Below are 15,497 nucleotides of genomic sequence, written 5' to 3'. Positions count from 1 at the left end.
TTGACTATTTTCAGTTTTCCCTGCTGGTCTGAACCACGGTGGACACGGTCAGTACCACTCAGTGAGGAGGGAAGAGCAGGGACCCAAATGTGTTCTCATGTCAAAAACGGCAGTTGTTTTATTTCATTGTTTTTGAAACACAGTGGTAATCTAAATTTTTTGTTTTTATTGCTATACCACAAATAATGGTATTTTTGAAATGTTTCATGTTCTGAATTATCTGTTCTTAATACTTTATACTTTCCTCCTAGCCTGGGTAATCTTCATTCATTTCCCCAGAAAATGTAGGTGAGGTGATTATTTCCAGAACATACCTCTTTAAATGCTCTCAATCGTTGGAGTGTTTTTTGGCGTTCTTGATTTATCCATTCTTTTTTCTTTTGCTCCTCTTCTTTTATCTTGTCTCTTTTCTATATTTAAGCAAACATGTATTTGTAAATTGCTCAAAATTACAAAAAATATGTCTTAATATATAATCAAAATATGTCTTGACAAGGAAAGGGCCGGAACACACCACCACTCGCCCCAAGTCTGCACCCAGGCTGCAGGGCTGGAGGAGGGAGGCTGTAGGCTGCAGGTCCAAGGCAGTGGGACTCCAATTTCCACCAGTTTAGACATAGGTTTAGGTGTCACATTATGTGATGCAAACATAAAACATTTTCCTTCAGCAGCTTACCATCTGAATACTGTGATGCTGATGAAAACATCGTACACTTTCTTCAGCCTGTTGCAATCTGAGCCGATGATTTTCCTTGCATTGATCCTGGTGGAATAGCACAAATCACCTATGTGGTTTTTAGTATTACCACGGTATAGCATAAAAAGTTAAAAGAAAACAGCACTGCATTTGGGCTGCAGTGTAAGGCATTCGTTAATACTAGTTTCTGGTGTGGCTCAGTGGTACCGCCTTCTCCACAGTCGGGGGACAAGAGTTGACTGGCTGCTTACAGGAATAGCCTGTTCCCAGCAAAGTGCTCTGAGAGATGAAAACGTGAGCCACCCATGAGAGAACGTACAGGCAGTCCCCCATTCTTAAATGAGGCGTGTCCTAACAATCTGTTTTAAAAGGGTTGTTTTAAACACATTTCCTTATAATGTTATAAATATTTCCAAACATAACTACAAAAGCATAGTCAACCTACAAACATCTGAAAAATTATGTTAAAAACTATATTTCACCTAGGCTTAAGCACTCATTATATCTATATGTGTTATATGTATAAAACCCTTAATATCTGTAGAAAATAATACAGTGATAATACTAACATTGTTTAGTATGTTTTAGGTCCTAGCCTCAATGCCAAGAACTTTACATGCTTATGGCATTTTATTCTATCAGCCATGAGATTGTATTATTACCATTATTATCCTCTTTCACAGATGGGAAACCTGAGCTCAAAAGAGATTTAAGTAATTTGCCTACAGTCATATGGTTACCAAGTGGCCAAACTGTGATTTGAACCCAAGTTAGATTCCGAAGCCTGACCTCAACTACCCTTCTATTAACCCAGTGCCTTCCAAATTCTAATATTTGCAGAATTAAGTGGCAAGAGCTCCCCTGACTGGGGAACGGGGAGGGATTACATCTGGAGGGTGAAGGTTAATACTCCAAGTCTGGATAAGAGAAGGCACAGCTATCCCACCCAAGAGGTGGAGGCATCCCTTCCTCTGGCCAAGGTCGTGCAGTGCCCTGGCAGTGCCGAAGGAGACTTCTCCCAGGGCTCACAGGTTTTCTGAAACGTGGAGGAAAGGCCAGATGCCTGTCTGTCTTTTAATCATCTGAAGAACAGTTCCTAAATCCAGAAGCTCCAATACTTAAATACGGACAGTGCAAAGAATATTATCCTAATGAAGTATTAAAAAAAAGCATTTATATTTGCATGAAAGAGTAATAAATGTTTTTGTAAGCTACAAAAGTCACAATCTTCATGTTTTCCTAATTCTAATAAGAAAGTATAAGAAATAGAAGTAAATACATATAAAAGTCTGGATACAAATGAAATACAGGTGCTTTCTTTACTGTTAGAAATAATTAAATTTCTTAGTGTATTATCTTTTATGTATTCATGGAGTTTAAAAAATTAAGAAAAAATCACTCACCAAATATAATCTGAAATGAGTGTAATCAATTTATAATAAAATATATTTTAGAATTTGCTTGCTGTATTTGATTATTAGAGTTTCTACCTATTGTGATTTTAAAAGCATCTGTGTATGCAGTGGGCATTCAACAGATAGTTATTAAATGAATTAATTAAAATCTAGAGATTTGGGTAAATGCTTAAATCCCAAAAGAAACAAATAATCCTTTTAAGAAGAACATTTTAAATGTATTTTAACTGTAGCCACTGATATGTACATAAACATTCAAAAAAATAATCACTGTGTTGGTAAAACTTTATTTTCAATACCCCCTTTAGCTTTCACAAAAGAAGAAATCCCCAGAAGAGGAAAGAAACAAAAGCTGCTCTGGGCACACCTACTTTTCTGTTCCTGAGATAGGCTCTTTTGGCACAGATCCGGCCCCGTTTAGACTCCAGCTGCTGACACCGCTGGCTGAGCTCTTGCACCTGGGAATTCTTCTCCTGCAGCCCCCCTACACACTCAATGACTTTAAGTTCCTCCGGGCTTTCACATGGATCATAATAGACAACTTCATCCTGTTTCTCTAAAAATGTTTTAATGATTTTTTAAAACGTGTTTTATTATAGAAAATAATGCATAACATTTTTTTTAACATAAGTAAAAATCACTTGTAATCCTACTGCTCAGGGAGAACCACTATTAACATTTACGTACATAGATATGCACGTACTACTTTTATAGCTACACATATCAACGAAGTTCTAAGAACATTTTCCATGTGATGGAAATATAATTTTAATGGCCACATAGTATTCTCTAATTTAAGCATTTGCTATTGTTAGACTGCTCCAATGTTCCATCATTCATTTCACCATGATAAACATCTCTATGTATAAATTTTTGTGTATATTTTTTATTACATTCTTAGCAGATAAATATTTAAAGCTCTTGGTATCCATTGCCAAATTGCCCTCCAGAAAGGCAATTTATATTCTACCAGCAGTATTTCATTAAGGTGCCTTAATGATATTTAATCTTGATTACATACTGATTTTTTTTAAAAATATGCTTTTTGTAACAAATTCAAACCCTACAGAAGTACATAAAATAAAAAAGTGAAATTTTCTACCTCCTTCCCCAAATTTTCTGAATTCCATTCCCAGAGGAAGACATTATGAACAATTTAGTGTGCATACTTTCAGATTAACTTTTTTAAAATAGACTTTTCCCCTAAATATGGAAAATGCTTACAACATGAAACTACCGCAAAAAAATTTTGAATACCTAGGATTAAACTAAATGTTCAGGATCTATATGAAGAAAATTATTAAATTTGGAGGAACTTTAGGGGAAACAAAAGATTTAAATAAATGGAGAGACATACCACGTTCTTGGGTGGGAAGATTCAAAATTGCAAAGATGACAATTCTCCCCAAAGTAATCTCTAATTTTAAGCACAATCCCAAAAATTCCAACGAGTTTTTTGTTTGTTTTGAACTCGATTCTAAAGTTCATCTGGAAGAATAAAGGAGTGAGAATAGTCAGAAAACTTGTGGAGAAGTGCAGACACTAAAATGTGCTTCCACGGCATAGTAATAAGAGCAGTATGGAGCCAGCACCAGAAGCCACTCACAAATCAATGAAGGATCACAACTCAGAAACAGATCAAAGTTAATGTTTTTCAAATCGGTGATTGGGACTGCCAATAATTTGGGGGGGAGTTCAGTCTCTACCGGAGTCAAAATTAAATTTCAACTAGGTTAAAAAATTAAGTTTTAAAAAAGCAAAATCATAAAAACACTAAAATAAAATGTAAATATATATTAATTTGGGGAGGAGGAAAACTTTGCCAGGCATAACACCGAAAGCAGAAACCCGGGGGGAAAAGATTGATAAATGTGACTTCATAAAAATTAAATATTTCTGCAAGGCAAGAAAAAGCAAATGACAGGGAAAAATTATTTGCAACATATGCCAGACAATAGAGTAATATCCTTAATATGGAAAAGAAATATTCTAAGAATGGGCCAAGACCACGAATAGGGAGTTCATGAAATAAATGCAAATAGTCAGTAAACCTACAAAATGTGTTCAGTATCACTTGTAATAACTAAAAATTAGATGTCATTTTTTTATGTCAAGTAAGCAAAAATTTTTTTTAAATGGCATGAGTATGGGAAAACATATACACTCATACTTGCCTGATGCAAATTTCATTTTGTGCAACCTTAGAGGGCCATTATGTAGTATGAAATTTAGAAAATAGAAAATATAGGGGTGAGAAAAAAATGTATCTCAAATAATTGTTGTAGTGTTAACAGATACATATCAAAATGTAAACTATACATTGCCCTTGCCCCAGTAATTCCACCTTTAGAAATTTATTCCAAGGAAATAATCTGTCAAAAGACGTGTAAAGGAAAGTTCTCCACTATACTGCCATTCAAAACTGCAAAAAACTGAAAATCACGATATATCCATATAATAGAATACTATGCAGCCATTAAAATTTTGATGTTTTTATTACTTACTGAAACAGAAAGATGATTATTATACATTAAATGAAAAGGAGGTTACTGAACAGAATATGTAGTTTTGGCTAAAAAATTTATTTATTCAGTGTATAAAAAAGGCTACAAAGTTATAAAACAAATCATTAACACTAAGTATCTCCAGATGATGGGATTGGGATAATAGTTTTTCTTTCTTTGTTTTGCTGTGTTAACAATGAATATATTATTTAAATAATAAAAATACTGAAGGGAAGCTTTATTTAGGAAATTTCAGTAGATGTTATACATAACTTACAAGAAGTGACTGATAATAATGGTCTGTATTTCCTTATGTGTAATTTAAACATTTTAATGTATACATTTAAATATAAATGTTACCTTTCATAAGTCTTTTAATAGAGTCCAACTGTGTAATAAGCAGTATTTCTTCATTTTTTAATATCTCAAATTTAACCTCAAATAGTTCTAATTGAATTTCATAAAATTGTATTTCCAATTCATCTACAACATCTATATTTTTTTCTTCTCTTGGAAGATCTTCCATCTTGTTCACATGGAAAAAAGAATAAGTTAAAATAATTAGTATATTAAAAAGCAAGCATTAGAAGCATTCTAGCTATTTTCTATTCCTTGCTCATTACTAAATATAAAAAAGCAAATAGGCAAGAAACACTTTTCCACTTCTTCTAGTGAGACAAAAATGCCTTATTCCATGTTCATTACAAATGCTTTATCTCATCCTTGAAACATATAAAAACATTTAGGTTTTGAGAATAACAAATGGCAATAAGGTATTATTATGACCTGAATGTTTGTGTCCTCCCCAAAATTCCTATCTTGAAGCTGTAACTCCCAATGTGATGGTATTTGGAGGTGGAGCCTTGTCAGGTGATCAGGTTTGGATTATGTCAAGAGGGTAGTGTTCTCATGATGGGATTAGCACCCTTACAAGAAGAGAAGCAGTGGGATGGCTCTGTCTCCATGCACACACACCAAGGAAAGGTCACATGACCACACAAGAAGGCAACTATCTACAACCCAGGAAAAGAGCCCTCACCAGACACTGAAGCTGCAGGCACCTTGATCCTGGACTTCCCAGCCTCCAGAACCATAAGAAATAAATATCTATTGAAGCCACCCAATCTATGGTATTTTGTTATAGCAGCCAGAGCCAACGAAGACAGGTATTTATAATGTTTTCTAATTTAAAATCATATTACAAAAAATTAAAATGACTATGAATCTAGGATGAAGCATCTTTTTGATTATTCTAACATACTGAAAACATTGCTGGATTGATTTTAAAGTATTAATATATTACCCACTTCAATACTGACCTCAGTGTTATGATATAGTGAATCCTACAATATAACACTTCAAAAACATTTTGACCAAAGGGAAACTTTATGGCCAAAATTTCATAGTCTTTAGATTCTTATCTACTAGAACTACGGTCCCCAACCCCCAGGCAGTAGACCAGTACAGGTCCATGGCCTGTTAGGAACAGGGCCGCACAGCAGGAGGTGAGCAGCAGGTGAGCCAGTGAAACGTCATCTGTATTTACAGCCACTCCCCCTCGCTCGCATCACCACCTGAGCTCCGCCTCCTGTCAGATGAGCAGAGGCATTAGATTCTTACAGGAGCTTGAACCCTACTGTAAACTGCGCATGCAAGGGATCTAGGTTTTGTGCTCCTTGTGAGAATCTAATGTCTGATGATCTGAGGTGGAGCTGAGGCAGTGATGCTAGTGCTGGGGAGCGGCTGCAAATACAGATTATCATTAGCAGAGAGGTTTGACTGCACAGAGACCATCATAAATCAATTGCTTGCAGACTCATATCAAAACCCCATCAGTGAGTGGCAAGTGGCAATGTAATAATAATAGAAATAAAGTGCACAATAAAATGTAATATGCTTGAATCATCTTGAATCACCCCCCCATCCCCCTGTATGTGGAAAAACTGTCTTCCATGAAACCAGTCCCTGGTGCAAAAAACCTTGGGGACCGCCATACTAGAAGATGGTGTTAGAATAAGTAAAGAAAGGAAGCTCTTTAACAATGCCTGGCAAGAGTGCTATCTAAAATAAAAGTATATTTTTAAAACACAGTTACATTTATCTTTGTCTTACCTTTCTTTGAACTTCAGCTCTTTTGTGATTTAAACACAACTCCATGGCTCGCATGAGTTGCAGAGTCTCTCGAGCTAGCATTAGCTTAAGCTTTTCTAACCTGGGACATGCTGTGGCCCAGGCAGCCTGGCCAAACCTCTTCCCATCCTGTTCCATTTGTTTCTGCATTCCTGATGAATTTAATTAATAAAATAAAATATAATTACAACTCATTAAAAAGGGGAAAATTTATCATGAGCTAATCCTTTATTGCCTCCCATATTGCCTATAAAACATCCTTTTTAAAAGAACTTTTATTTCAATAATTTTTTTATTATTACAAAAATAACACAGGGTCACTGATATAAAATCTTAGGTACTCCATTTCTAAAAAGATAATAAATCATGATCTCACCTAGTTGAGGCAATTGCTTCTTACATTTTGGTGCATATACTTCCAGATTGTTTCTATGTCTAGCTAGACAGACTACATGGGTAGTTGGACCAAAAAACCTACGATCATCATTCTGCTCTAGATCTTATTTGCCTACTAGAAACTCTTCATTAAGAAAAAAGATATAGAGGCCGGGCGTGGTGGCTCACGCCTGTAATCCTAGCTCTCTGGGAGGCCGAGGCGGGCGGATTGTTTGAGCTCAGGAGTTCGAAACCAGCCTGAGCAAGAGCGAGACCCCGTCTCTACTAAAAATAGAAAGAAATTAGTTGGACAACTAAAAATATATAGAAAAAATTAGCCGGGCATGGTGGTGCATGTCTGTAGTCCCAGCTACTCGGGAGGCTGAGGCAGGAGGATCGCTTGAGTCCAGGAGTTTGAGGTTGCTGTGAGCTAGGCTGACGCCACGGCACTCATTCTAGCCCGGGAAACACAGTGAGACTCTGTCTCAAAAAAAAAAAAAAAGATATAGAGCATCATGCTCAACAGCCACATAGTTTTATCTTTTATGAATATCCCGTAACTTAAACTGATTGACAGACGTTCAGGTGTTTCCTATCTGGGGCTGTTAATGACAGTGATTTAAGATTAGAAAAAAGCCCTTCACCCAGCCCACAGGCCCTACACGGTCTCACCCCTGCCTGTCTTGCCAGTGTTCTCCCTCATACCACATTCTCTGCAATCCAGCCCCGTGGGTTTTAAGTTCCTCATATTGACCAAGTTCCCTCAAGCCAGAGGACTTTTGCAAATGCTATTTCTTCTGCCTGGAACACTCTTCCCTCAATTTTTTTGCCTTCAACTTCCATTTACCCTTCAGATATTAGGGCAAGCTCCACTTCTCAGAGGCCTTTATAATTTAGTAACCACCCTGATGGAGTCCAGTTTCTTTCTCACACGCTCTCGGAGCCCCACGTTTCTCTTCTTTGTGTTACTTATTGCCACTGCCATTTTCCATGTGCTTAAATGAATATATACGATTTCTCCCCTCTCACCAGACTGTACAGTGTCTGCTTATGCTTATCCATGCATTGAATTCCCAGCACCTATAGAGTACCTGATGCTTAAGAGGCATTCAAATGGTTTTTGAATAAAATGAAAATTGTATTTATCTCAGTATAGCATTTTTTAATATCACCTGCTAATGCTTTTACTGTTTCCTTAAAATAATTCACTGTGATATCCTGAATAGAGACAACAGCTTCTTCAGCCCGTCTGGTCCATTCTTCGGCTTCCTTCTGCAGGACAGCTATCCTTCTAGGACCCAGGTCATCCTCATCCAAGGACTTCTACAGAAAGAAGGGAAAATTGTCTTAGTAAGAGATAACAGTAATGTAAAACTGTTAGGAAACTGAAAGGAAATTGGTCACATGGATTATTTTTACTACTTTTATTAGTCAATTAAATTTTCATTCATTTAGCAATCCCTTACTGAGTATGAATAAGGCCATAAGCTGGGCACCACTCAGAAGAAAAAAGCCTTATCTTTGCATGCCTATAATAACTTTCTAGAGAGGAATGCTGTCAAGTTATGTTTCTCTCTATTAATAGTAACAAACAATTGTTTAAATGAAATCTGTGTTGTTAAGAACTCGGCATTGGGCCTGGTACACAGCACTCAGGTGTTAACTGCTGCTATGGTTTATTTTAGGGATATGACAAGAAGCTTTTCAATACTTTGGTTCTTTTCTGAAGGGCAAAAGTAATACAGCCACCTAAAAGATAGTAAAATCTGTATATTCATGATTATGACATGTATTGGCACGGACTGGATGTGTTTGTCACCCCCAAAATCCATTAAGTTGAAGCCTAAATCCCCAATGTGATGATATTTAGAGATGGGACCTTGGGGAAGTAATTAGGTCAAGAATGGGATGAATGCCCTTATAAAAAGAGGAGACACAGGGTCTCTCTCTCTGCTCTTCACGTGAGGACACAGCAAGATAGTCATCTACAAATTAAGAAGCTGCCCCTCACCAGACACTAGATCTGCTGACACCTTGATCTTGAGCTTCCGAGCCTCTAGAACTGTGAGAAAAAAATTTCTGTTGTTTATAAGTCGTCTAGTCTACGGTACTTTGTTATAACAGCCTGAACTAAGACGTGGATTAGGTTGGTGCAGAAGTAATTGCTGTTTTAGCATTGTTGAAACTTGCCATTTGATACTGTAATACATTCTTAAATAAATGTGGTTATGTTACACATCATTTTAATGCACATTTCTTACTTTATGTTTTTTTGCTAATGACTTATTACTTGCTGTTTATATTTATTTTAGACTATGGAAATGATGTTGGACAAAAAGCAAATTCAAGCGAATTTCTTATTAGATTAAAATGGGTCATAAAGCAGTGGAGACAACTCATAACATGAACAACGCATGTGGCCCAGAAACTGCTAACGAACGTACAGTGCAGTGGTGGTTCAAGAAGTTTTGCGAAGGAGACGAGAGCCTCGAAGATGAGGAACACAGTGGGCGGCCATCGCAAGTTTTGCCTCATCCGTCATATTCGCCTGACCTCTCGCCAACTGACCACCACTCCTTCGATCATCTCCACAACTTTTTGCAAGGAAAACACTTCCACAACTAGCAGGATGCAGAAAATGCTTTCCAAGAGTTCATGGAATCCTGAAGCATGGATTTTTATGCTACAGGAATAAACAAACTTATTTCTCGTTGGCGAAATGTGTTGATTGTAATGGTTCCTATTTTGATTAATAAAGATATGTTTGAGCCCAGTTATGATGATTTAAAATTCACAGTCCAAAACCACAATTACTTTTGCACCAACCTTAATGCTACTATGTCATCCAGCATCCAATTTTTATTCCATAAAGTATGATTCAGTAACATAAGAATATGTACAGGTTAGCTGCAAGGAAATACAAACCAAAACCACAATGAGATCCCACTTCACGCCCTCTAGGATGGTTGTACCCAAAAAAACAGACAATAACAAGTGTGATGATGATGTGGACAAATTGGAACCTCACTTACTACTTTTGGGAATGTAAAGTGGTACACTTGCTTTGGAAAAGTCTGGCAGTTCTTCAAAAGGTTAAACGTTGAATCATCGTATGACTCAGCAGTTCTACTCATCAGTACATACACAAGAGAAATGAAAACCTGTGTCTACACAGGAACTTTGAAACAAATGTTCGTAACAGCATCATTCATAATAGCCAAAAGGGGAAACAACCTAAATTTTCATCAACTGATAAATGAATAAGCAAAATGTAGTGTTATGTATATTGAATATTATTCAGCAATAAAAAGAAATGAAGTCCTGATACTAGAGCATGGATGAACCTTGAAAACACTGTGCTAAGAGAAGGGAGCCAGTTACAAAGGACCATATATTGAATGATTCCACTTATATCAACGTCCACAGTAGGGAAATCTGCACAGAAAGTAGACTGGTGGCTGCCTAGGGTTATGGGGAATGACTACTAATGGGTATGGGGTTTCTTTTTGGGGTAAAAATATCCTAGAATTAGGTAATGATGGTTGCACGATTCTAAATATACTAAAAACCACTGAATCGCATACTTTAAAATGTATGGTCTATGAATGAGATCTCAATAAAGCTGTTCCTTAAAGAAAAAATATGTATAAGACGAAGATTTTCCAAAGAACAGACTATCAAAATAATGAACAGGACAACTTTATCTACAGGTTAGAGTGGCATAAGTTTCAGCTAAACATGATGCCACTTTTATAGTACAATAACCTGTAGGGGTCATGACAGCATGTGTGGAAAGATGGCTCGGTGCAGAGGACAGAGATCAAGAGATCACTCTGCTGTCTTCTGATTCTAGGTGTTGAGACCCAAGGCAAGATATTTACTAACAACTCCTCTGGCTCTACATTTGTGTGTAACGCTAGAATGATAATAATGTCTTTTCTAAAGACATTTAGAAATGTCACTGGGTCATTCGATGGCTCAATGAAATAAGAATGACGACAGTATTTACTAAAGTTTAAATTACTGAATTACAATCTAGGGCCCTGCTATTTAAATTTTCATCCTATTTCTAAGAAATGTGCATGTGTCCTTAGAGGTGGAAAACAAGCTGAAGTAAATAAACATCACATCAAAATCAATTCATCAGCAGAAAAAGTGCTTAACTCTTTAAAATCTGCAGAAATCTTAAGGTATTAAGAGTGACCAACATAAATGTCTTCATTTTTTAATCAATTTTAAACAGAAATTCAATATTTAAATGTAAGAGTGAACCCAAAATGCACAGACTGAACCTTAAACGTGACTAAAGAAAGAATATGACAAATAATATATCTGATTTAAAAAATATAAAGAAAACATACCAAAATATCAAGCTTACATGAAGTTGCAACTTCTCGCATATCCCTAAATGGCTGCAGTAAATACTGGAAGAACATGGTTGCCGCAGTAACTAATTCCTGGTATGCTTCATCTTCCTCTTGATAAATTTTCATTAATGCTACCATGGTGTTGGCTTTTCCATGTCCTTGAAGAACCTAGAAGGCAAAATGTAAATAAAGCTCAAGTCTGGACAGTATTGTTTATAAGATCATACATACCAAACAAAATTAAAGAAACTACAAAGTTCTCAACTTCAATACATAAATTTTAAATAATGATTAAATATGAAAATGTCCTCCAAACAAAATGCCCAATAAAACAAGAATGCTTAAATAAATGATGGATATATCCATGGCAGAATATTATTATTATAGTCATTCAGCACTGTGCTTTTGAAGACTATTTAATAATATGGGAACTTTTATATTTTTAAATAGGGCAGAAAACAGAGTGCAAAATTTTATCTCAACTTTGTACTAAGTATGCAGAGAAGAGGACCCAAAAGAGTCATCAAACATTAACAGCAGTTACTGGAACACAGATTGTGGGTATTTTTTCATTTGACTTTTCTGACTGTAAAGGTTTCGTGCGGCTGTACTCCTTTTTTAAAGGCTCATAAAGACATCATAGAGCTGTCTCCGAGCATTAATACTTCTCCAGCATGTTGACTCTTAAATCCTCCAAGTTAACATTCCCACCGAGCCCCCCCAGACTCCACTCCTTTACAGAGCCTCCATGTGGCTCTAGCCCCTCCTGAGCACTGCTTCCGATGCAGGGTAGAAAATAAACAGTTTATAATCTAGGTGAACTCGTTTGATAGGAAATTATCTTACCCCCAGAAGAAGAGAAATAAACTCAAGTAACTGTAGATTGTTTTTTTCAACCAATACATTCTTAAATTCTTCTATTTCTGTCCTACTTAAGGATAAAGTGATCTACTTTCAGCTGTAGTTTTATCCAGATGATTAGTGTTAGAAAAAAGTGAATGGTTTGCTGGACAAAATTAAAACACACACATGCAAAAGTAAACTTAAGGCAACTGATGCTTTTCAGCCTTATTTCTTAGACTATTTAGAAAAATTCCAGAGTTAAAACATTCAGCTTCACTTTATGTATCCTAGCAATACTAGTAATTGGTCTAATTCTAGAATCAATTGCTTTTCTATTCTAAATATAAGGTATTAAAATTATATACACTTCCAAAGATATGGCATATTCTGTATTTAAACCTCTCTCCCTGCCCATATTTAAGTTCCAGATAAACATATAAACTACACTAGTGTGAACAGCTAGCTCAACAGTATGAACTAAATTAGTGCTACAACACCCCTGACCCCAGAATGAACTTCAATTTGGGAAAAGTGTCATTTTTCCAATAGTAACTACTGTATACATATCATATATAAATGTTAAGAGTTTAAGGAGAAACCACTTCTCTGTGAGAAACCAAGTGTCTAAAAAGCAAAAGTCTGATATAAAATGATAAAGTTGAAGATCAAAAGCTGACTGGCCTAAAACTCCCCTGTTGTTTCCTCTTATGATAAAGAGAAATCAACACATGAGAAGTGGGTATGTAAATATTTACACATAAAACCCACAGTATAAAATGATCCCACTAACAAACTTCTTTTATAAAACCATTTTAATTTAGAAAGCTCATTCTATATTTAGCTTAAGAGGATATAATTAAAATTTTGAAATGCGGCTGAATTCTCCTACACCTCTCCTTTCTCAAAAGAATGCACAGAAAAATATCATTCAGGTTAATAATGGCTTAGAGGAGAAAGAGCAAACAGACATGTCCAGGTTGCAGAACGAATAACCAAATCTTGGCTCTCCTTAGTAAATTTTGAGTATCCGTATATAAGCCATATTTTCTCCTCAACCGTTTTGTGAACTTATGCTTCCCCCTTCCTTTAGGCTAAGTTTACCATTCAAATAGTAAATTGTTCTCTCTCAAGCTACCTCTTCCAAGCTTAAAAGGACACTCCTGTGGTTGCTATTCGAAACTAATGAATAAAGCTCACTTTCTGTGGGCTTTCCATCTGACCAAGTCTTGATGACTTAAAACACAAAACAAAAGCCATTTCATCCTCTAAAACATTTCATCCCCATTCTTGGTCTTCCTTCATAAGCATGAGCTGGAACTGTTCACATTTAGTCCATATTATTATTTCCTACGTGGCAATATGGGCTCTTTTCAGTTTTGTTTTCAATATTTCTGGCATTTCTCGTTGCAACATCCTGCTCTGCCAGCATCTTCAGGGAAAAGGTTACGGGTCTGGCCTAGCCTAGCTCCTGCCTGCGAATAACCTTTGATCTAACTAGTCCGTCCTCTCTCCAGGCCTTCAGCGAGCTCCCGCCTAATGCCCCCAGCCGCTCTCCCACAGATGAGGGTCCCGGTGAACCTGCGGCTCTCTCTGCGCGCCTGCTGTCCCTGCCCCGTCAGACTGTGAACCTGACCTCTCCCAGCACCGAAAGACCCTCGGAAACGGCCCACAGCATAATAAAAGCGCACGAACGCCACGGTGCGGGCTTGTGCGGCCCCGCCGGCCGTACCTGGCGCAGCCGCGCGCCCGCCTCGGCCCACCGCGCGCGCAGGGCCCGCTCCCGGAACTCGCGCAGGCTCTCGCAGTCGGCCGCGCCACCCTCTGCCGGGAAGAGCGCGTCGCGCACGGTGACGCCGCCGCAGCCGTCGGCCGCCTGGCCCAGGTAGCGCTCCAGCTGCCGGCACAGCTCCTGCAGCGCCGCCTCGCCGGGGCCCGCGCGCGCCGGCCACACCAGCCCCCACAGCCCGAGCCCCCGCCAGGCCCCGCCGCCGCCTGCGTCCAGCTCCGGCGGCAGCCGCGGGAAGCAGTGCTCCAGAGGCGGCCACAGCGCCGCCAGCTGCCGGTGCGCGCCGCGGAGCCCGGCGGCCGAGAGCAGGCCGGCCCAGCTGGGCGGGGGCGCGGCGGGCTCGGGCTCGGGCCGGCTCCCCTTGTGCCGCTGCCGCTGCGCCGTGCGATCGTGACAGGTCACGGCGAACTTGCCCTCCGCGTCGTTCCAGGCCACCAGGAAGCGCAGCTGGTGCCGCTCGGGCTCGGCGAAGAGGTCCTCGCGGACCGGCACCCAGCCCTCCAGGCTGTCGGGCTGCTCGTACTCCATGGCGGCCGGCGGCCAGCGGCCCGAGGGCTCGGCTCGCCCGGGCCAGGCCTCCGCGAACCCCCCGCCCCACAACGGCCCGAACCGCGACATTTTCCGCCGGACTCTGACCCGCATCGACGCCCCTCCGTGCCCCGCCCCGCACTTTGGATTGGCTGCCTGCGGGCCTTGAGGCTTCCAGCAGGCGTCCGGGATTGGTTGAATGATAGAGAGCAGGTCAGTGATAACCAATGAAAAGGTCAAGAGTGCTACCTCTGACCGAACCTTCAGCAATCAATCTCGCGACCTGGCCCGGCGCCTGGAAATTACCACTGTTGCCTAACCTTGCCCACCTTTGGACATGCTGACGTTGGGAAAATGCTGGTTAAATGGGCGAGTTATTGTCTTGGCCTCCTACACTGAACTGTGAACTTCTCGAGAACAGGGACCCGCCTGATTTTGTCTTCTGTCACGGCCCTATTGAATACATGGTTCCTGTCCTCAACAATGTCACAAATGTGCTGGGGGAGATCGAACAAAATTAAACTCAATAATTATTTATGGAGGGCCTCTAAGTGCCAAGCACTGGGTAGGAGCCACAGATTTATTTCGTCAATTCAACAAGCTTTCGTCGAGTATCTGCTATATGCCAGTATTTGAGAGGGGGCAGGTAGAGGGAGAATCCAAAAAGATGTCTCTGCCTTCAAAGTATCCCAGCTTCCAAACAGCGTGTTTAAGTACAATCTATGTTCTAACTCTTCATTTTAGAGACAAAGAAAGTGAGACCCAGAAAAGTAACTCAAGATACACCAGCACTCAGAGACTAAATAAGACCACCTGGCTACTGAAGACCTATTTAAGGAGATAACGAGGAAA

At 39.1% G+C, this 15,497-nt stretch overlaps 1 protein-coding gene across 1 annotated transcript in view; it reads right to left on the bottom strand.

Annotated features, from left to right (window-relative positions):
• Window positions 1–14,852, bottom strand: part of WHAMM (WAS protein homolog associated with actin, golgi membranes and microtubules) — a 22,379-nt gene extending 7,527 nt beyond the window's left edge. Inside the window, exons 1-8 of the mRNA XM_012656549.1 lie at window positions 14,061–14,852; window positions 11,483–11,656; window positions 8,294–8,444; window positions 6,729–6,898; window positions 4,977–5,142; window positions 2,484–2,668; window positions 677–763; window positions 315–410 (exon numbers count right to left, since the gene is read on the bottom strand). Coding sequence (XP_012512003.1) covers window positions 315–410; window positions 677–763; window positions 2,484–2,668; window positions 4,977–5,142; window positions 6,729–6,898; window positions 8,294–8,444; window positions 11,483–11,656; window positions 14,061–14,759 — 1,728 coding nt within the window. The 5' untranslated portion in view covers window positions 14,760–14,852. The remainder of the gene's footprint in view (window positions 1–314; window positions 411–676; window positions 764–2,483; window positions 2,669–4,976; window positions 5,143–6,728; window positions 6,899–8,293; window positions 8,445–11,482; window positions 11,657–14,060) is intronic.
• Window positions 14,853–15,497: the final 645 nt, after the last annotated feature.

This window comes from Propithecus coquereli, unplaced genomic scaffold (assembly GCF_000956105.1).
Source record: "Propithecus coquereli isolate 6110/MARCELLA unplaced genomic scaffold, Pcoq_1.0 Scaffold507, whole genome shotgun sequence".
In the NCBI taxonomy this organism is placed as follows: Eukaryota; Metazoa; Chordata; class Mammalia; order Primates; family Indriidae; genus Propithecus; species Propithecus coquereli.
The sequence above is the reverse complement of the archived record's forward strand: the minus strand, read 5'-3'. Positions and strand labels throughout refer to the sequence as shown.